Here is a 23,303-nt window from a genome sequence, read left to right on the forward strand (position 1 = left end):
ATACAGGTGGAACAAGTTTCCTCAGGAGGGGGCAATGGAAGCGCCAGGCACTTCAGGTTTCACGGACTTCGCTTCAATGCAATAATAAACACTGTTTTTAAAAATGAAAAAGTAATTCTTCCACTTGATTGAAGTAGTAATTGGAATGAGAGAATTATATAAATGCTATTATCAAAAGCAATTTTCTGAAGTCTCATGAATGAAGACAAGTAATGAAAATGAAGGGATAAAAACACAACCCCGCTTACGTTTCAACAGGGAAGAGTTAAATGTAATTGCTTTTTTAAGGTAACGTGCTTATCTATAAGTTTTTGTTATTGTTGTCTCCAACAATGGGGACAATGGATTTAAAAGAAAAACACAACTGAGGATAAAAGCAAAAAAGAAAGAGGAATGTATTGGAAAGATACAAGGGTGTTTCCAAAAAATTGAAGATTCAATAACCAAGCTTGGGAAGGAGAGATATGGGAACTACACTGGCCTTGTCTCCTGAGAGCCACTAATAGTGTGACCTACTTCCAATAGCTTCTAGTCTCTGTGTTTCTGTTTGTTGTTTCATATTTCCTGGAGTGACAATCATATTAGTTCAACTGGAGTTAGTCATCTACCCTTGAGTCATACAAGTGTGAATAGGTAATACCACTTAATGCTGAAATGTACTTAATGCTTTCTACCTTTTGGGCATTGCTCTTAGCACGTTGCAAGTATTTTATTTATTCCCCCATAACAATCCTGTGTCTTACATACTACTTATTATGTTTCCCATTTCTCAGATCAGAAAACCAAAGCCCAGAGAGGCCAAGCAGTTTTCCAAGATCATACAGCTTTTATCCAACATTTAATCTTTGGCATGACATGCACATATTTTCAACTTTATAACTAGGTAGGATAGATGGTAGTTGCGGTTTGGTCTCTGCAAACATCTTGTGTTTTTACCTTAGGGCCCACATGAGTGCTCATAGACATCTTCTTTCCAACAGTGGTCAGAGCCATCTCCCAGCTGTCTGAAGTCCTTGACCGCAAAGCCATCTCCGTGATCTAGATAAGAGCAGGAGAGACATGTGGGGAGCAGGGTTGACCACGGGTAGGGGCAGGAGCAAAAAAGAGCAAGAATGAACAGCAGTGGGGATGGGTGGGTGGTTCAGCTGGATACATGGAGAACATGAGCCAGCGTTTTCTGAGTCACACAGTTCAGTTTCATTTCCTGAGCATTTGAAATGTTAACCAGGGTCCTTGAGATAGAGCCAAATCCACGGAACAGATGGAGAGATCAGCACTTGGACATCAGTAGGAACATGGCATCACCTAATTCTGTTTGGCACTCATTTAACTGAGATCTTGGGGTAGCCTTCTTCTTTTTGTTTGGTTTTGTTACTTTCTCTCTAGTTTTCTTCTCTTTATTTTTTAAACGACCCCTCCATCATCCCCCCCACCACCTCCTTCCTTTACTCTCTGAAAGCAACAATGTCCATTCTTTAATTGATGCCAGAGCCCCAAACTCATTTGCCTACAGGGGCAGGTATCATAAATGAATGAAGTGGGCCAGGCAAGGACTGTGTCAGGCCAGAAAGCATATGCCCTTTCTAATTAGGGGAAACTACTACTAGGCCCAGTGATCCACATCTGAATTTTAATGTAAAATTCCCAATTTTTAAATGTTTGCTATTCATTAGTTTTGTTGTTGTTTTTAAATGGGCAGGGCACATCTACAGGCTGGCTCTACCAGCAGTCAAGTTTTGGATATGGTACTGTTTGAGGAGTCAAGGAGGTGGGGAACACCTCTATCTCCATCCTGGCTTCCAATGGGACTACAGATGCTCCAGTCGATTTCTTCCTCCTAGTTGACTTTATACTGGAAACCACATTTTATGTATATCTTTATATTATTTCACTGGAAGACATATGTGTCAGCCCAATATATAAAAATGATAATATTTCAGTATGAGTTGACTATTTATGACCTTTGTCCTCCTAGTTAGATTTTAAGCTCCTCCAAGACAGAAGATTCTGGGTGCTTAAGACATTTTTAATTGAGTGATATAAATAAACATTCCTTTAATGTCCAAGGGACTTCTAACTACTGCACAATCCTGGCTCCACCTTGTACTGGTATAAATAAAAACATCCCTTTAAGGACTCTTCTGTTAAAGAGACGTTTTCAGTATTTGAGTTTGTCTCCTTAATATATTTCTGTTTTCTGAGACTATTTTCAGAGTTATATTTGCTTTTCCTTTAGGCAAATTATTTAAAATTTCCTCCTCAGTTTGGAAAGACTATTTTCAGATGTTTAAATGCAAATGAATCCTCGATGTCTCTATTTCTGTAATTTCAATATGATTGAATTAAGGTAGACTTGCAAAATTTTAGAAAAGTTTGATATTTTCATACCTAACATAGTTTTCCTTTTATTTGTAATCTATTTGGGGAGAGGATTTATGGAGGTGTAGGAGGAACACATAGGACCGAAGAATCTTAGAGTTTCATGGAGTAAATTTGACATTTCACTCAGCGAGGGCTTGGTTCCTTGGAGTAGGAAGGTGTTCACTACCACACAAGGCAGTCCTTCCCACTTTTGAGTAGCATATTTTTGGATGGGTTTTCTTGATTGTGAACTGACACCCGTCTCTGGTTGTTTCCAAGCTTTGGGCCCAGTTCTGAGCACAGAACAAGTCTAATCCTTTTGGGTTTCCCCAAATAAGATGGTAAGATCGTTGAGAGCTGTGAGTATGTTATAGGTTCCTCCTGGTGCCTGGGAACACATTTTAGAGCACTTAATATCATGGTTGAGAGCACAGGCTTTGGGGTCAAAAGGACCCCGATGGAAATCCTAGCCCCACCTTGTTCTGACAGGATGACTGTGGACAAGTCACTTAACCTCCTTAAGTATCTGTTTCCTTATTGGATTGCACTGGGTATTAAATAAGATAGTGAGTGAAAATGCTTAATACAGTCCCTGATTCCAGTCACTCAGGAAATGATGTGTATGGTTAGAACGGGCTGGTTAAATTGAAAGGAAGTCTTGCCGAATGTCTTAGTGCTAAGTCAAGACTGCCTGGAATCTGAAGCCATGCTCCTCACGGAAATGAGTCTTTGATACTTACCTTGTAGAGCTTCTTACACAGACAGAGGAAAACGATGTTGCAAATTTCCTCTTTCTTGTGTCCCAACAGCAAGCTCAGTTTCCCCAGAAATATAGTACCAAGGGATTATATCACAATCTTTTTTTTTTTTCAAATCCTCACCCAAGGATATGTTTATTGATTTGAGAAAGCGAGGAAGTGGGTGGGAAGGGGAGAGAGAAAGAGAGAAAACCATCAATTGGTCAGTTGCCTCCTGTATGCACCCAGACCAGAGATGGAACCTGCAACCTATGTATGTGTCCTGACCAGGAATCGAACCTGCGACCTTTTGGTGCACAGGACAGTGCTCCAACTAACTGACCCACCCAGCCAGGCACAATGTAGAATCTTTATATCCTACAAAAAGACTGTGTCCTGAATTCCGGTGGTCTTCTTTCATAGGCTGATGAACTGGGCTTCTCCACCAAGAAAGAACCTTTGACTTCTTTAACTCTTTTCTCAAAGCCTCCTCCCTTGAGTCAGATCCAAGAACCTTCCAGCGTCTCCTCCCTCTGACCTTCCTTTCCTCTCTGGCTCCACCCAGGCTCCCCTCCCTTTCTGAGTTAAAGGCTCCCATGAATCTCCTCTAAAAGGAGAGATTAAGAGCCAGCTGAGGTCTCACCAACCTGGAAAGCCCTCTCCTTCTTACTATTTAAAGGTGGTTTTCACTTGAGGGGCTAATTAAGAGCTATTTATTTGATGATAGAGTATTTGAATTGTTTGGCTAGTTTTGAAATTTTAAACTAAAACAAACCACCTGGTCCCCAAATTTATCATCACTGATATTGTCTTCAAGGGTTAAACACACTTCCTTATTTTTCCTTCTGTTTTATCTATTTATTTGTGGTAGAGATTGTATTCCCTGGAATCTCTAAAACCAGATAATATGGTTTTTTTGCTTTTTGACTTATTTCCAAATAAAAAAGCTAGTCTATAAGGAAGGATAGTCTTGGGCCATGCCTTGTATTTTATACTATATGTAAGAAGTTAGTGTTTGTACTTACCTAATCAAGGGGATTTTAAACAAAATTGGATCTTCATTTTTTTCTCAATCTTGATGCCTTTTTTGTTTACATAAAATATAAAATATGATTTTCCTTCCTTTTTAAAAAAATATTTTTATTCATTTCAGAGAGAAAGGGAGAGGGAGAGAGAGATAGAAACATCAATGATGAGAGATTATCATAGGCTGCCTCCTGCACTCCCCACACTGGGGATCGAGCCTGCAACCTGGGCATGTGCCCTGATCAGGAATCAAACCACGACCTCCTGGTTCATAGGTGGATACTCAATCACTGAACCATGCCAGCCAGACCGATCCCCCACCCCCTTTTATTGAATTTATTGGGATGACACTGATTAACAAAATTATACAGGTTTCAGGTACACACTATGATAATGAGCCAACTGTGGGTGTTCACCAGACAATATATTAAATGAATAACAGGGGTTGAGCCTTTAACTTAGGTATGTGCCCCTGACCAGAATCAAACCCAAACCTTCAGTCCGCTCTAACCACTGAGCAAAAGCAGCTAGGGCAAAGCTTTTATATCCTTCTGTCTAAACCTGTGCTTAGAACTGAGGCAAGCAGATGGCCTTTCTCTGGTGTCTTGTCGATATAGGCCAGCGCTTCAGTGCTTCTCTAAGTGTATGTGAGGAAAAGCTATGACAAAGTGCTTAGGATCTTATCACTGTGTACTTACAACTTGAGGATCTTGTGAAAGCAGGCCTACACTATTAGTGACATTAAAAAAAAAAAAAATAAAGAAAAAGGCCTTTTGTGTCCCCCTCACAATAACAACTTTTTATTTTGAAAATATTTAAATTTACAGAAAAGTTGAAAGAGTAATACCATGTATACCGTTTGTTAACCTGGTGTCGCTTTTACTGATTCTTACTGGTTTTTTTTTATATTAATATTTTATTGATTTTTTATAGAAAAGGGAGAGGGACAGAGAGTTAGAAACATCGATGAGAGAGATCGATCAGCTGCCTCCTGCATGCCCCCTACTGGGGATGTGCCCGCAACCAAGGTACATGCCCCTGACCGGAATCGAACCCGGGACCCTTCAGTCCGCAGGCCGACGCTCTATCGACTGAGCCAAACTGGTTCGGCTCTTACTGTTTTTATTGAAAAAACTAGAGGCCCGATGCACGAAATTCGTGCAAGGGGCCCAGCCCTCGCAACCTCGGCTTTGTCTGGAAGGTTGTTCGGAAGGACATCCAGAAGGTCGTTTGGCTGTTTGGTCCAATTAGCATATTAGCTCTTTATTATATAGGATTAAATGTCTTCAGGCTAAATCCTCTAGGTCAGTGGTCTTCAAACCGTGGCTCTCGAGCCACACGCAGCTCTTTGGCCCCTTGAATGTGGCTCTTCCACAAAATACCACGTGCGGGCACGCACGTACAGTGCGATTGAAACTTCGTGGCCCATGCGCAGAAGTCGGTTTTGGGCCTGGGCGAGTCTATTTTGAAGAAGTGGCATTAGAAGAAGTGGGGGGTGGACATATAGAGAGGATGAATGAAAGGAGATAGACGAAACAAGTATACAAGACGAGTGTGGATGGGAGAGTTGGAAGGCGTCGACCTCAGGGAACGTACCTCAATCAGATTGAGAATGTTTTTAGCAAAGGCCAGTTTAGGAGTACCCTAATTAAGTTAATAACAATGTACCTACCTATATAGTTTAATTTTAAAAAATTTGGCTCTCAAAAGAAATTTCAATTGTTGTACTGTTGATATTTGGCTCTGCTGACTAATGAGTTTGCCGACCACTGCTCTAGGTTAAGAGCACTTTCCTACATAACCACAATTCACATTCAGATTTTCCCAATTGTCCCTAACCTATCTTTTTTTGCTTAAACAAAACAAACAAAATAGATGAGAATCCAGGCAAGGTTCATGAATTTGTTGTTATGCTTTTGTCTTTCACAAATTTAGAATTGTCCCTGCATTTTGGGTATGTATGTTTCATGACATCGATCTTTTTGAAGAGGGCAGGACAGTTAATTTGTAGAACGCCCCACAATCTGGATCTGCCCCATTGTTTCCTCATGTGCTTTTTGTTTTTAAATTTATTTTTTGGTAAATTTTTCAAAATATACTTCCGGGAATATGCATAAATCATAAGCATGCAGGCTTGTGAAAGTTAACTTTTCGGCCTCTGGGACTCTCAAAATCTGGCTATTTTGCAAACCCTTATCTCTGCACTTGTTTCTCCCGTTGCATTCAGAGAATGCCTAGAGCAGAGGCAGTTTCCTGGCACTTTCCTTCAGCTCTGGGTGCTAAGGCTGGGCGACTTCCAGTGTAGGCAGTTCCATTGTACTTATCTCAGATCTCCCACCGGGGTTTCAATTAGAGAAGTTATTGTTTAGTTCCCCTTCTAAAAGTGTTGTATTATGTAATTATCCTGGCTTAGGAGATTTGGGTTGTTTTTAAACCATGTGAATGAATTGGCTATTAAAAAAGTCCTTTTAAAGGTCATGGTGATCTAATTCAATTGTTAAAACTGCTTTAATAAGTAGGTTGCAATAAGACAAAAACAGGGGTTTTTTTTCTTCACAAAATAGTATTATCTATCTATCTATCTATCTATCATCTATCTATTTATTTGGGTTGTAGAGATCCAACCTAAGTCTATAATGGCTCACGGTCCTTTATTAAAAAAGAAAAGACCAAATGTTAAAAATATTATAACTTTGTCTTTGCTATCTTAATTACCCTTTCCCCTCTTTTCTCGGACTCCAAAGCTCTTTCCTCTTTATCTTGTTCTCAACACATATGCCAAATGGTGATGACGGATGATGGTGTAAATTGGGGTCTTAACCTGAGGTTAGTGGGTCAATGGACCCTTTAAATTTACATGCATAGTGGGTGTGTATTTACTTATGAGCATTGTTTTGGAGAGAGGTTTCCATAGATTTTTACCAACTTTTTAGGAGGATCTTTGGGCCCAAAATGGTTAAGAGCACTGGCTCAGTTACTTCTTTCTGGGGCCTTTGATATTTTCTCTGACGTATGACACACTATTTTTTTATTTTTAGTAACCTTTTTGTGTATTTGTTTTAGATTATAAAATTAGAAGGAATAAAATAAAATCCATTTATATTATTAGTCATTACCCAGAAATAACCATTGTATATATGATACATACTTATCTATCAACCTATTAATCTATCAATCATCTCTCTGTCCCCCTAGACACACATTCATGCACAGATTAAAAAAAAAGAATAATTTTATATGAATTCTTTCCACTTTGCTAAGTGTAGATCAATAACATTTTTGTTTAATTGCTGCAGAGTAGTCTGCAGTATGAATATACTGTAATTTATTTAGCCCCTTGATGGACACAGATATTTGTATTTTAACAGGAATCAAACCCTAGGCAACAAGAATAGAAGAAAAGACAGGAACTTGGGGCTTTTGCTGGTCACAAGCGCCCTCTTCCTTTGTCTCTTACCCTTCCAAGCTCCACATCAAAGGTTAGCACTGGACTTTGGGTCAGAGAACATGTTTGCTTTTTCCAGAAGAAAAGAAAAGAGAAATGTATTCTTACACACTTCCCTCTAAACTCCAAGATAGTGACAGGAATTGGCAAATCATTTCAAATCAATAAAGAGTATAATAGTTTTGGATGATCGATGGATTTCCAAGCAGCTTTATTTAAGATATCACTTTTCAATTTTTAGTGTTCAGATGAGCCTAATTTTATATAGTTTACCTAAAGAAAGCACTCATAAAAATTATTGTGGAAGAAAATTGAATACTTTAATTGTTAAAACCCTTTGCATCATATAACCTGGGAGAGACTTTAATCATATAAATATGTATGATTTCTTTCCATTCTCTGTGTGTGTCTCTATTTATCTGTGATATATTGCTGAAAGAGCTGTTGCTGATTGTCTTTTCTTTCTTTTGTCGCTTATCTTTTTACCAAATGACACTACCAGATTAGAGGCTGCACCAGTCAGCACCCTCGGGTCCAGGGCTAGTAACTGTTCCCATCTGGCTCCCTGTGATTAATGGTGTTTATGTCATAGCATGAATAACATTTTGCTGTTCAATCAGCTGAGACTCTGGCCATTAAAAAAATTTACTCCACAAAAATCAATAACCCATGTTTTTTGGAAAGGGGCAGTTTTCTTTAACAGTTATTCTCTAAGCCTGCTTGTAAAGATAAACAATCAAATTACCATACCCATTGAAAATAGTCCAGGCAACAAGAAGAAATATAAGCTCACAGATAAAGGATGACCTTAAGTAAGGACAGGTAGGAAGCCTTTTTAAGGAAGACAGAAGGCGACCAAAGAAACCCAATACCTTGCTGAAAGTCTTTAAGAATGTCACCCATTTTCACAGATCCAGCCAACAACACAACCTCAGACAGCTCAAGATGAGTTTCCAGAAAAGCATGGAAAATAAATTAGCTTGATGATAGCATTCTGTGACTGACTTAATGCCACTCACAACTCTCTGTGGACTTTAGCTACAATACAGAAAATCAATTTTATTTATTTATTTGCCTCAAGTGTGCTGATTACAGTATTGCCACTTAGGAAAAACACACAAAATATAAATAAGTAAATTTGCCAAGGTGATGAAATTTCAGGCAAAATAAAATGGAAGATTGCTTTTACAAGAGAGAATATAGGTAAAGATAAATCTTAGATGTTTTATTTTTTTGGACATGTTGTGTACTTTTAAAATGATGGTGTTGACTACGTGTATGTAGCAACATGTCTGAATAGGGTCAATGATCCTGATTCTCTTGTAGTTTATTTCACATGCCTGCGGTGAGTGCTTTGGGATGTTGCTCACACAGCCTGTTTTTTGCTGTGGTGGTTGTCACTGCTTTTGTGAGCAGCTCAAAGTTTTGGCTCAAGCTGGATTATGCCTCACAGATTTATGCCCATAACTTTTGTCTCAGGCATCTGTGGCTGCAAGTAGCATTTTAGGAATTCGAATTATACCAGTTTGGCATCTTCACCATGAGCTTCAGCAAAGTGAAATTCTGAATGGGAATGTGAAGATTTCCCATTATATTTTACTTTATTTATCAAGTTCACAGCCCAGATGGTCAGCATCCTTGTTTTGATTGTAAGCTCTCTAAATAAACACCGATGTAGCCCAATAAAGAAGAAATGGTATCGTGTGCCTCTTCTCTGCACAGAAGATAGAACCCCTTTATGCACAGGATGGCCTTGCAGATTGCTCCTGCTCCATGAAGAGATGGCTAACCTTCGGCAAAGTGCTCTGGTAAAAGCATCATCTTTCCCATTCCACCGTGTAATGACCGGGAGCGGAGAAGAGCTCTGTTTCCTGTCACCGCACTGCATCATTCTCATTTACATGATTGGCAGCTATTCCTTTGCTAGAAGTTTAAATGATCCCAAGAACTCTAAACCGAGTTCAGATGTTTGTTTATTGGAGCGGCCTCAGGCTTCTGTAAACAGTCTTTTGTGCTCTTCCAGTCTTAAGAAAAGGCTCTTCTCAGAATCGGCCCTTCCCCCCTCCCTGCTCTTTTCTGCTAACCTGCTTCACTTCAATGAAGAAAATCCAATAAAGGGCACGGGGGCTCAAAACTGGCCGGAAAGGAGACTCCAGTGGTGGGGCGACCTGAGACGGAAAGGCATCGGGACGCCACATCCTGCATTTGTGCTTTGTTTTTGAAACTTCGAGTTAGTTGCCTTAATGAATTAACCAGCAGTCTAGTCATGGAAAATGTTTCTCCCGTCCTGGTGGGGGAGCCAGATACTATAGATTTGCAACAGGAAGGCTGTTGATTCGGGCTTCATTGTTGGGCCAGTCATTGGTGAGCTGGTGGCCAGACCGCAGGCCACACACTTCTGTGCAAATCTTCTGTGTACTGGGACTGCCCGGGTATTGTTTGTGCTGTCGGAGTTGTGGCCAGGAAAACATGGTGAGCCTGGGCTTTCATGTCTTGTCTGTGTGTCCCCTCGGCGCTGAGGGGGGCGCAGGATGCCGGACTCAGCTTGGGGGCAGGGAGGGGGCTGTTGGGATCCAGGAGCGTGTGTGAGTGCTTTGTGGTTAATGCTTTTTTTCTGTGTCATCCTCCCCAGAGTTCCGGGAACGCGTCCTACCGCTGCTCTATGTCTTCCTCTGCGGATTTTTCCGATGAGGATGATTTCAGCCAGAAATCTGGCTCTGCATCTCCAGCTCCCGGAGACACCTTACCCTGGAATTTGCCTAAACATGAGAGATCGAAAAGAAAGATTCACGGGGGCTCGGTGCTGGACCCTGCCGAGCGGGCCGTGCTTAGGATAGCAGGTAAGGGCACGGGGAAGGGATGGAGCCCGGAGGAGAGTTGCCGAAATTCACCCATCAGCTCCAGGGAGGGTGGTGGGGGTGGTGAGGGTGGGAGGGTGCCCAGTGCATCAGCTCCCAGATACGGAGCACAGATTGGTGCTCAAGGTGGGGGAGGGAGATGACCATATTTACTTTATGCCCCGATTTATTGATGGAGCGATTTGCCCTGCCTGCTGGTGACTAAGCTGTTTGGCCCAGTCTTCTGGCTGGATGAATCGATACCTTTGAAATGCAAGGAGCTATTTACACACATCTGCATTAAACTTTCCTATTTACATGCAGTAGCCACCGTGACAACCTCAAAGTACAGTATGAACTCCGGTAATCACTAGTGTGTTTGCTGGAAGCTGTGAGAGCCTTCATTTTCGTCTTTGCCCAGGAGCACTGAGCTACGCAGATTTAACCGGGGTAGAGTCCTGGTGTTTGGTACCCAGGATGCAGAGGGTATTCCGGCAACTCAGATGCCATTTCTTTCTTTCTTTTTTTAGTGTAGCATCTCCGTGAGCATCGTGTAGGAGCTTCGGAGGGTTTAGCCGTCACGCATTCCTGATTAATTAATATATGGGAGGTGCCAATGTTTCTGTTCTGTTAACCGGTGTTCCCTTGCACTGGCCGTAAAAGTCCAACCAGAAGTGATGGCTCATTTTACCTAGTTGAAAGCTGAGAACAGCTTGGAAATCAATCCTCCCACCTGCAGGGCCGGTATGGTTTGTGTGTATGTGTTCTGTGCAGGAAAGTTGCTTCCTGGGGTGGTTGTCCCTCCCTTCCTTCAATATTTATTTTTTCCTCTCAGAAATGGTTACGAGGTAGGATGGAGTATGTTCTTGGGGTTCTCTTGCAAAGGCCAAAGGCCCCATGTCTCCAAATTGTCTTCTGCACCCAGGTCAGGCCCCTTTTCCTCCCCATCCCCTACTCTTAGCTCTGGGCGCCCTCCCCCCCCCCCCCCCCCCCCAGCTTGCTTTGCTTCCTTCTATAATGCAAAGTTGGTACTTTATCTTCCTCTGAGGGGGCTGCAGGGGACTAGCCAGGATCCCAGCCACCCTGGCAACCAAGAGTCTCCCTAGAGTCCCCCCAGTGGGATTTTCTGATTACAGGGAAAAACAAACAGCGCCCAGCCAGCCATTCTCTGTTCTGGGTTTCTGGGGCAACAGCCTGAGCTTCTTCTGGCTTCCCTTGTGAGATGCTGGCTGGTCTCACCCAGGCTTTTGGAGTAGAGCAAGGGGAGGAGGAGGCAGGATGGAGGACAGAGAGACTGTTTGAGAGCCAGGGGAGACTGAGGAGGGGTGGCTTGGGGAGCTGGGGCAGACCTGGCTCTCAGTGCCCGTCCGGAGTACCCAAAAGTGTTTAGTCACTGAGGCCTGACTTCTTGCCCTGTTGAGACATCCCCGGCCTGCCCTCCAGCAGGACTGAGACATCTGGAGGGACAGTGCTGGTGACAGATGTTTGGCCCAGCGGAAAGGGAAGACGGGAAAGGAGGATGGGGAGTGAAGTTGTTGGGGCTTTGTGCAAAGCCTGGGTGTCGGAATGGGAGGCCTGTATTCCGTACATTTTTGTGGAAGGAAGAAGGTGGCTTCTGGCCTGAGTTGTGATTGTGGTGGCAGAGGTGGATATTTTGATTTAGGTAGCAAAAGAAGAGGATTGAAAGAATAACCGTGCAGGTGTGTGTCTGGAGAATGAGAGTATGTAAACCGAGGGAGATGACCCGGCAGAAAGCCAAGCGAAGCTGGTGGAAGTAACTTGAAGTGTATGGGCAAAGTGTGGAAGAACTTGGGATGTCATGGACAAGCAGACGCTGATGCTAGTAGACTGTAGACTCCATGAGGGCAGGGGCCATGTCTTATTTTTTTTGTAAAACGTTCATTGAGTGATTTGTGGGGTAGCTACGAAGTTAGTGGTAGTTGCTGCACTCGAGACCCCAAAGTGACATACTTTTAAGATTATATTAATTGGCAACAGAATGCAACCAAATTAAACAACAAACAGAACAAACAGCCCTAGTATGGAGGTGTACTACTCTGTTTAAAATAAATATTGGTAATATGCTGTTTGCTACACAAGTCATAGTCAATAATCATACATGGAACATAGACTTGGGGGCCAGTTCACAAATATCTGTGGCTCAAATATGAAATTCAGATGTATTATGTGTGAAATTTGCCACTGATCACCCAGTGTGAGGATCAGGGAACAGGCCTTCTGCGGGAATTTGGTACTGAGGATAGTCTGAAAACATACTGTTAATATTTCCACTTCTGGGGGTTGGAGGAGTGGGAAGAGATTAACCAATGAGCTTACATGTGTATATGCATAGCCCACGGACAGACAATAGTGCAGGGAAAGCCTGGGGAGGGGGAGGAAGTGGGGTGGAAGGGGTGAGTGTGTGGGGGGAGGGGACATCTGTAATACTTTCAACAATAAAGATGAAAAAAATAGATTTTTGATTTCTAATTTTATTAGACATTTTCATGCTCTGCCTAAAGCTCACCTTATCTCTAAAATTCATCCCTAGTAAGAGATGGGGTGAAGTTCTGACATATATGAGGATGTCCATAGTGTTCATTACTTAGTAATAAAGGATTTAAAAGTTCAATATTTTTTTGTTTTTTTAAGGGCATAACAATAGAATTGAATATGAAAATGTCTAGAGCCAAAAAAAAGACCAGATGATCTGTGGAATGCCTTCATTCACTCACATTTTATAAATATTTATGGAGCCTCTGGAATAAAATGAAGAAAAGCACACAGTTCCGCCTTTAAAGAAGTCCTAGTCTCATATGATAAATGGATGTGCTGGTAGTTATACCTGGTGTGAGAGGTGCAGTGTAATGGCTGGAAGGACCTAATAGTAAAAGAACCCAGAGGAGAGTCTAATTAATTTGGATAGAGAAGGGCAGGCATGGGGGGTCCTGAAAGGTTCCTGAGGGGGAAGTGCCACTTGAGGTGAGATTTAAAGGGCCTGATGGAATTAGGGTGAAACGGAAAGCCATTTCAGAGGGAGGGCTGGCAACTACAGGAACAAAGATAGGATGTGTCGCTAAAGCATGGGGTTTGGGATAGCAGGAACCATGAAGGTGCTCGCATGCAATACTGAGGAGATTGGACTATTTATATTTAAGTGGTGGCGAACAGCTGAAAGATTTTTAACCCGTGCAGTGACATCATCAGGTTTGCATTTCAGAGAGTCTTCTTGGTGACGGTGTCATATGTCGGACACTTTATGTTTTTAAAAATGCTTTTGCATTTATTATAGTTTCTTCATTTGAAAGTCGTAGAGTATAACATATGCCTTTCCTATCTCTTAGAGGGGTCAATGTGAGAATAAGATAGAAGAATGTAAGGAAATACCCATTGTATAATGCCTTTTACATAAAAACAATACAGATCTGTGGTTCTTAGCTACAGGATATCTTAAATTGAATTTTTCAGTCTCCCAGTGCCTATGAGGGTACACGGTTTATCACTGACAATGCTATCTTAAGATACAGATTTTTTTTGATCTCATGTGAATTCACTGAAATTGGAGGATGGGAAGCAGAGTCAGGTAGACGCATCCAGCCAGGAAGTGGTAGAGCTAGGATCTGAATTCAGGCAGGCTTGACTCCAGAGGCCCTGCTTCCCTAAGGAATACACTATTATTATCAGCAGTTTGTCCCAATATTGCCAATTCCAAGAATGCACGGGGCAAAGGCTGTTTTTGCATACAACCCTCAATGCTGCTTCTGTTCATTTTGACTGGCTCCTTAAATGGACATTTAAAATCATTTAAGTGTGCACTGATGAGATTCATAAAATGGTTCTACTTAATATCAGTCTGATGAAAACTCAGACTATGCCCTCAGTGACCTTAGTCATTGAGAGGGAGACAAGGCAGTTTTGAGAATCTACATCTGTGCATATGGAATGACTGTCAATGGAATGACTCTTAGGAATCTAATTGCTAACCCTCTCATTTCAAGAAGGTGTCCCATACGATATGTGTTTGTTACTTCAGGAACTGATGTTGACATAAATGCCTATCAAGCTGCAAGAAAACTCTAGTGATCCTGAAGGCTCAGTGGGACATGGGATCAAACTCAGATTATAAGCTAGTGATCAGAACAGAAAAGAGATGTGGTCTTGCTTTGTTTGGAATAGGCCAATTGCTGAGGAGAAGTAAAAATGCCCAATTCAAACTTCAGTGTTTTTTTTTTTTCAAGAGTACTCACCTCCTTCTGAGAGTTGATGGAAGGAAAATGGTCCAGATTCACAACACTGAAAAAGGAAAGAAAAAATAATTCACCAAGGACAAAGGGCTAGTATATAGGAAAGGAAGACACAAGGAGGGAAGATGTGGGCTAGAGGTGAAGTTGTCCTAAGTCAGATGGTGGGGCCTGGTTGTGTGGCTCCGTGGTTGAGCATCGATCTATGAACCAGGAGGTCACAGTTTGATTCCAGTCAGGGCACATGCCCAGGTTGCAGGCTCCACCCCTAGTAGGAGGCTTGCAGGAGGCAGCGGATCAATGATTATCTCATTATTGGTGTTTCTCTCTCTCTCTCCCTCTCCCTTCAGATACCTCAGATGGTGAACAATGAGCTAGTTTACCCAGTGATAATAATAGCTAACACTTATAAAGCTATTTAATATGGCAGCTTTAGGAGGTAGGCACTGTTATCCCCATTTTTCTGATGAAAAGAGACTCAGAGAGGGTAACTCGCCTGTGTCAGAGTTACCAAGGAGCCAGGATTCCATCCAGAGCAGCCTGACTGCATCGACACCCTGAAATATATCCATGTACACGCCTGGGTACCAACTGGTCCCTCCAGGGGACCCTTTAAACTCACCCACTTCAGCGTCTGATATGCCAAAGTTAAATGAATTGTACCCATTTTTATTCAAGTCCAGTACTCACCAGTACTGTGGGGAATGACTACGGGTAAAGAGGAGGAGGGAGGTGACAAAGTAAGCTGGAGGAGTTGTAACCGGCTGGGGCTGCGGCCGTCGCGGAGCCCAGCGGCAAATTCGCCGGCTGGCTCTGGGGGGCGGAAGGGAGGGACCGCGGGCTGGTGCTCCGGCCGCGGCGGGGCCGAGCGCGCAGGCGCAGACACGCGGCTGTCAGGCCCTGATGCGCGGGGCCACCTGCAGAGGCCGCCTGCTCTGCCCCGAAATGTGCCCCGGGCGGGGACCCCCGTGCCCTTCCCGCTTTGTGCGGCCACCGAGTGACCTGCGTCCTCACGTGCCATCAGCTGGATCGCAAAATGCATTTCCCTCCCTCCTCCCCGCCGCCCCTTCCCCACGGGGAGTGGCCGGCTCCTCCGCAGGGGGCTGCGCACAGCGGCGGCCGCGATCTGCCGCTTTGTTGTTTCCCAGGCACCTGTTGTGGGTCCCAAATAGAAACCTCGTCCTCGGGGATCCGGGGAGGCCGGCCAGCGTCCGGGGGTGGGCGTGCTTGGCGGCGCGGTCCACCCGGTGGGCGGACCAGGAGAGGGGGTCTGGGGCGCGCGGCTCAGCCTGGAAGGGAGGGGCCAGCGGCGCCGGGTCGGAGCCGAGCCAGCCGGGGTGCTGACCGCCGGGTTCGCCCCCTCCCTTCCGCCCTCCCCCCGGCGCCCTCCCTCTCTCCCGGGGCGCGGGCGGGCGAGCGTCTGCGGCGCGGCGGCCAGGAAATGCCGCAGATGCGCCGCGCAGCATCCCGAGCGGAGGCAGCGCGCCGGTCCCCCCGCACGGCCGCCGCCGTCTCGGTCGGGCCCGGAGCAGGCGCCTAGCGCACGGCCAGGGCGGCGGCCGCGTGAGCTCGGAGGGTCCCGGCGCCCGCTGTCCCGGCCCGTCCCCGCCCGTCCCCGCCCGTCCCCGCCGCGCTCCAGGCTCCTCCGCGGCGCTCGTCGTGGCGTGGCGCTGCTGTCACCGCCCCCGAGGTCGCCGAGATTTGCTGCTGTTGAAACCCAAGAGCGACTCCGGCTCCGCGGGAGCGGGCGGCCGAGCACCGCGGCCAGCCAGGGGGCCTGGGCGTTTCCTCTGCCGGCCCGGCGCCCGCCGGCCCCCCGCCGCCCCCTCGCCCCCGGCTCGGCGTCTCCGGCTTCGGCGCGCCCCCAGCTTGCCGCTCCTTCCGCTTTTCCCGTTCTTGCTGAGTAAGACGCCGTACTGTCCCGGTTCCGAGGGGGAGAGGGGAACTGGCCAGTCATCGCGCAGAGAAACTTGGGCATGGCGGGGTACCTCTCCCCAGCCGCGTACCTGTACGTGGAGGAGCAGGAGTACCTCCAGGCCTACGAGGATGTGCTGGAGAGGTACAAAGGTACGTGGCTCCCCTGCCCGGGCTGCAGGGCTGGACGCGGACCAGCGGGGTAACCGTTACCTTTGCTTCACCGGAGCCACCGCCGTTTGGGCACAAGTAAACAGGTGTCTGGACCAGATCTGGGGAATGAACCCTTTGGTCCTTTTGGATGAGATTCGGTGCCCCCATGCTGGGAGGTTGGTGGGGTGGGCGATGGGTCCGGAGACGCCCTTGGGGGGGCGGGTGGAGTGTGGGGGGGGAGGGGTTTGGTTTCCAAGAAGCATATTGCGTTTTTTTGTGTTTTTTTTTTTCTCCCTTGTAAAGGCTCTTAGGACTACGCATAATCATAATTCTCCCTGGGAGGGTGGATCCCCATGAATTCTCCGTGGGATTACTAAGGCATTGCTGCCCTCGCTTGGCACAGTTGGTTAGCCTATAGAAAAGGTTCTTGGATTCTTAAATGGACTATTTCACCGCCCAGAGCATCGCCAAGTCGTTTTTCTTCAAAATGACCTTATTTGACAAAAGTTTATGGATTGAGACCCTATATCTATCCATATGTATCATAAACATTATTTGACAGTGTGATACGCTGTAAGACTTTAGTCAGTGAGACTTGTACATTTAAATGTAAAGGAGTATATTTTGAGATGTTATTCTGTCTTATCCTTTGTGTTTGGGAAATTCTATGTCAAACTGGTAATACTGATATTTTGAGTATTAAGTTTACGTTGACTTTATGGTGAAATATAGCATTAGACAAAGTGCACCTTGGCATCTTAAGGGCCTTTTTGTCTCAGGAAATTATTTTTCAGTGTGTACAGAGGATCTCTTACTGTGGCTCCTAAAACACTCTACACCCAAAGGTGGATCATAGAGTCTTAATGTGTTAATAGTGAATAGTAGCCTGTTTCATAGATTGGGTTCAAATGGTTTTGCATCTTGAATCTTTGCTTTGGTTTAAGATACCCAGTTTCTATAAATTGAATGGGGGTTTTATGGTTAAAATGCCATATTAATAGTTTTCTATTAGTTGGAAGTAGAAATATAAAATCCTGAATTTAATATTTGAATTCTAGATCTCTAAGAAGCTCAAAACTCACCCACAAATGTGTTTTTTGTCTTTCTAGAACATATTTTATTACTGGCATGCTTTTAATCCGTGTAGAATTTTGTAAACAATCAGAACTCCTTTGTGCCAAGACCCTTCTGTGTATAATGCTGCCACTGAGCAAGTGCAGTGATAGTTCAGGCTAAAGCACATTTGAAGAATTTGTGTACGGACATATGTGCACATGTAATATGCTCATGGCTATATCTATCTTTCCATGTAAAAAATAAAATTCTTAACCGGTTGTCTCCAGAACTTTACAAAGGAGAAATATCAATATAGACTAGTATATTTATTGAAGACATACACCTGTGCTCTTTAAAGTCAGAAAAACAAAGTCTGAAAGTCCTAAAGGATATACATTTTTTACTTTTGAAAGAAATTATAGTTGGATGAATCTTTTTTGCCCCATCAAGTTTTACATCAGTGACACATGGGTGATTTCAGGTAACTTTGAAAACTAATGTAACTCAAGTGCTGATATGACTTGTCCAGAGGAAGCAGACATTATTTAAAAACTTTTCTTCATTTGTTTTTAGAAGTAAAAGGAAATTAAAGATGTATAGGCCATTACAGTTCTCACTACACTATATTTTAATTTTACCCTAATAATCAGTATTGCACATAATCAGGTACTTTTCCAAACATATACTGCAAAATTTTGCTGAAAAAAGTGACGGTTCTTACCTTTATTTTCTTTGTGGCTTTAAAATCAATTTGTACTGGGCTTTACAGATGTTCTATATTTCACTTAGTGTTGGAAAGAAAAGTAAGTGTATTACATGAAAAACCAGAGACCTGGAAAACTCATTGTTTCCTGATGTTTTGAAGGCAGTTATGATTTCCCATCAGTATCCAGTACGATGACTTCACTACAGTGCTTATTATCCTGATGACTTGCTAAGGGGGCTGATCTAATCAGAAAAGAATGGTAGGCTTTGGATAGGGAGTGTCAGTTCACTAAACTTTCGAAGTACAGTTGCTCATTTGCTGAAATCATGCATTGTTCAAAACATTTTACATTCCCACTTGAACGTGAGAGGGGTTATTTTGATTTTTATTTCTGGCAAAGTTTCTTGGTTACAGAATGAGTTTGCATTGAGCTAGAATATTATCAGGTTGCCATGTTATCATATGCCCAGCTGTTGAATAGTGCTAAGTGGTAGAGTCAGCTGGAACCAATTCAAAATCTGTCTGTTGTCAGAAACGTAGAATTATGATAATCTATAATGTTAGCTTTTAGGAGTATTAGATTCAGAAGTTGAGAGTTTTGTTAGACTTAGTCCTCAGACGGCCTTGGAAGGACTTCAAACCCAGCTCTCTGTAGAAAAACAAGAATAGGGGCGAGTGAGGCCTAAGTATTTATGGTGTGGCCTATTCTGGTATCTTGCTTTGGTCCTTGACTTCTGAGTGAAAATAGGCAACTGTTCGCTGAATTAGAATAACACAGAAAGAGCTATTTGCTACAGAAGGGCATAGTGTTCTGATTCATGTTCTAATCCTTTAACTTATAAAATAAATTCACAACTAGAATGTTCAGGGATCTGATTTAAAAAAATCACATTACTGATACCACAGTCAGGGTGAATAAAAGCATTTATTTATGAATAAAACATTTTTAATTATTGTTTATGCTAGAAATGTCCATATTAGTAGCTTTCTTTCATACCTGTAGTAAATTACCTGGTCTATTTGTCATAAAAACATTTTTTTGGTAAATTAGCATGAAAGATGCAGTGTTTTTCTTGTCAGTGTAAGGAAACTAACCTATATACTGCAATTATTATGAACTCATATATTGTTATTAAAATTAATTAGCTGTCACTTTAATCTATGAAATTCTGCGCTTTGAGTCTGCCATTAGAAGATTTTATATTCTCAACACATTGTTACTTTTTAAAATATGATGATACATGTGAAAATGAGATCATTAATGTAAACCCAATAAATTTTATTCTATATGTTTTAGTCTTAATTTAAAAAGCTAAAATACTTTGGTCCAGAACAATGGATATTGTCCCCTTGACCTGGAAATTAGTTGTCCTCAAACAGCTGTAAAAAGTGTTTCCTTATTATTCTTTATGAAAGCCGGATGGCAGATCTGTTACTTGTCTATACTATCACTAAAAAACCCTCTTCGATTATTTAGAAAAAAGTAAAAATTTTCTGTTTTTCACAACAACTTTTGAGGAATTCCTTTAGTCCCTTCTGTCAATAGGGCAATCTAATTCTGCTTATGTGCATGGTGTCAACAGGAATTGAGACCCACTCAAATGTAGTTTTCATTTTCAGTTCAGTTTTGTGGCCTACCGAAATACGTGATTGGCAAAAATCCTGTCTTTTTACACTGTAAACCAACTCTGGTGCCAGTTGAATTGAAAGTTGGAGTACAGTAATTCTCCCATATCTACTGGGGATACATTCCAAGAACCCCAATGGATGCCCCAAAATAGGGTAGTATTGAACTCTATATATTATGTTTTTTCTTTTACATACATAGACTTTATGGCTTCTCTTTGGCATGTCTGAATTGCATCATTACTCTTGTGCTTTGGGCTACAGTTGATCTGATAACCAAGGTGGCTACTGGGTGACTAACAGGCGGGCCGTGTATACAGAGAGGAAAAACGAGGATTCACATCCTGTGCAGGAGAGATTTCATTACACTACTTAGAATGGCAAAACCTTGTGAATTGTTTATTTCTGGAATTTTCCCTTTCATATTTTTGGACCATGGTTGACCTCAGGTAACTGAAACAATGGAAAGTAAAACCATGGATAATGGGGGACTAATATATAAAGGTCTCCAGGAATTACGTACCCCCCCCCACCCCCCCCCCCACCCCCCCCATCAGATATACAGTTTAGCTCAGAGGGTTTCCAGGATTCAGCAAAAACTTGATTTCTAATTTCATCTGCTCATGGCTTAGTGGTCAGTTGTGTAATAAGTGAACTTTAACTGTGTTGCATCATGACAGTGTTATAGTGTAGCTACTTGAAGCAGTATTCGTCTGGGCTTTCTCTTTTCTTTCAAATACGCAGTAGGCTTCATTTGGTAATAAGTGTTACTGAAGAGTTTGTTGGGCTGTGACGGAAAACAGATGATGATGCTTAACCAAATAGATGTTTGCTTTTTCTCAGGTACTGAGAGGCCCACGGTGGACAGGTCAGTGGGGTCCCTCTATTTTTCAATAGGACCCAGACTCCTGCATTTCTGCTTAGTCACTTGTCGTGCATCATGTGGGTGCTGTGTCATCACAAGAAGGCTGCTTCCCTTAATTCCAGATGCAAGGACAAAGGACAACAGTTGGTCCAGCCTCTTTGTAAAGGAGCTTTTTTAGAAGCCCCTTTAGCAACTTTCACTTGTATCTCATTGGCCCAGCTGTTCCAGGGGCCACTGCTCTCTGCAAGGCAGACTGGAAAATAGAGAGTTTTAGGTTGGCCCCACTTAGAGCCCTGAACACAATTGAAGTTCTGTTTGAAAGAGTAAGGAAAGAATGGATGTTGGGTCTGGCACGCAGAGGGTACAGTGACTATTCTGAAATTGGAAACTTAAAGTTCGGACACATTAACATCCATAACACAACGTATTTGACTTCACTGAAGTTGGAGAGACCATCTGAGAGCTCCATTGAAGTCTCTGAGGAGTTTCAAAATGACACAATTGAATGTTTTCTAATGTTATTACAACACGGATTTGAAAAGTAATTTCTACCAAATAGTCAGGATTTAAATGGGCCAAAGAACTTGTTCATTGCTTCACATTATAAGAAACACATATCCAGTTCAGGAGTGTAACCAGTTATTAGGTATCGTTAGTGAATTTGACTCTGAACCCCAAATACCATACTGATGCTCCTTTAGTTTCTTTTGTTCTGACTTAGCCTTATATAGTTATCTCAACATTTATTTAGTCAGGGCCTTTTTAAAAAGCTTTATGCTACTTAAAACTTTTTTTTTGGAGCAATTTGGAGAAGCTTTTCTGTCTCAATGATGGCTTTAGGTAATAAATAACATGTAAGGAGAACACGTTCTTGTCTAACCGGTGTTTTGTTGTCAGGCAAAGAAATGCTTGTGTTCCTGCCTTTGGGTCATGTGTTCTCAGGAGTCTGGCTCTTCGAGGAGCTGGAGATGTCCATGAAATTGCAGATTGTAAAAACCCCTGAAGCTATAAAGGTGACAAAAAGATGAAATATCTAGGCAATCATATATTCCTTTCTGTTTTCATTCCACAACTGAGTATGAAAATGTATAAATGCAGTAAGATGACCTGACCCTATAAGCCTATTGAATGAGTTGAGTGAGAAGATCTGTAGTTGAGAATCTTTAGTATTTAATATCAATTAAAAAGAAACTCATGTCTTGGTTACATGGAACTCCTCACTATGAAGGAAGACTTCTGGGTCCATTTCTCAGCTCTTAATTCAGGGATCACATTCTACCAGCTTCCAAAGAGAAATTCCAGGTTTTTATTTATTTATATTTGGCCTACCCCTTTAATGCAAATTTTTTGTGCTATTATTTCCCACCCTACTTTCATCTCTCTCAGAAGAGGAAGGAAATAATTCTGCCTGGGTTGGGTGTTGGGGAAAGCTTTGTACTTAGGGTCAAGTGAGATTTTACCCTGTAGGGAAGTTGAAGGTACCATTGAGGAAAACACCGAGAGGAGAGACTGGCATGACTTCTTCATTTCATGAGCATAACCACAGAATCTATTTATATGCTTGGTTAAAGTGCATGGTAGGTTTTAGGAATGGGAATGGATAGAGGTTTTTAGAAGATGCAAATGGGTGAATATGGAGGGTTAGGGTGGATCAGATTGGAAAGGTCCTGAATGCCACACCCAAGACCAAGTTTGGGGTTTATTCTGTAGGTAGGGAGGGGAACCTTGATGATCTTCAGCAGGATATTACCAATGAGATAGATTTTGGAGAGATGACTAGTGACAGTGTGGAGGACTGAACAGAAGGGAAGATGCAGGAAGCAGGGAGACAGGTCTGTAAAATTCTGGGGCTTGGGATGGAAGGCTGGATTTAAAAGAAATTTCAGAAAAAGACAGCACAGTTGACTGGTTGGTTCTATAATGTGTGGACAGGAGGGATGCAGCAACCTCTGTGTTGAAGTTAAATTTGAAGAAGCTTGGAGAAATTTCTTTTTAATTTGTAAAACAAAATTCATTAGAAAGAATGTTTTTGAAACATTTTTAATAGTAGTCATTATTAGACCTTCTTTGGTAGTGAAATCAAGTGAATGCTGTTTTACTTGACCTTGGGAATACAGCAAATAGTGTGACCTAGAAAAATGGAATGTGAGACTCCATAAGTAATACCTTACCAGTCTTTAAAAAAATTATTTATTGACTTTTTAGAGAGGGGGGGGGGAAGAGGAAAAGAAAGAGAAACATTAGTTTGTTGTTCCACTTATTTATGCATTCATTGGTTGATTCTTGTATGTATCCTGACTGGGGATCGAACTCACTACCTGGGCATCATTGGGATG

At 42.7% G+C, this 23,303-nt stretch overlaps 1 protein-coding gene and 1 long non-coding RNA gene across 19 annotated transcripts in view; one reads left to right on the forward strand and one right to left on the reverse strand.

Annotated features, from left to right (window-relative positions):
- The window catches only part of DST (dystonin), a 432,285-nt gene that overhangs the window by 86,945 nt on the left and 322,037 nt on the right, over positions 1-23,303 (forward strand). For 10 of the 18 annotated variants that reach the window (XM_070418341.1, XM_070418345.1, XM_070418343.1 and 7 more), the window contains exon 4: positions 10,202-10,409. In XM_070418341.1, coding sequence (XP_070274442.1) covers positions 10,202-10,409 — 208 coding nt within the window. Of the gene's footprint in view, positions 1-9,944; positions 10,042-10,201; positions 10,410-16,472; positions 16,715-23,303 lie in introns of those variants that run through there. The other 8 variants (XM_070418351.1, XM_070418352.1, XM_070418353.1 and 5 more) reach the window with 4 other exon arrangements.
- LOC139012414 (uncharacterized) lies at positions 864-15,902 on the reverse strand. The gene is made up of 3 exons (XR_011471863.1): positions 15,800-15,902; positions 14,654-14,699; positions 864-1,038 (listed from the first exon to the last, which is right to left on the reverse strand). It is a non-coding gene; the product is annotated as an uncharacterized lncRNA (long non-coding RNA).

This window comes from Myotis yumanensis, unplaced genomic scaffold (genome assembly GCF_028538775.1).
Source record: "Myotis yumanensis isolate MYYU_CA2020_CCGP unplaced genomic scaffold, mMyoYum1.0.hap1 SCAF_6, whole genome shotgun sequence".
In the NCBI taxonomy this organism is placed as follows: domain Eukaryota; kingdom Metazoa; phylum Chordata; class Mammalia; order Chiroptera; family Vespertilionidae; genus Myotis; species Myotis yumanensis.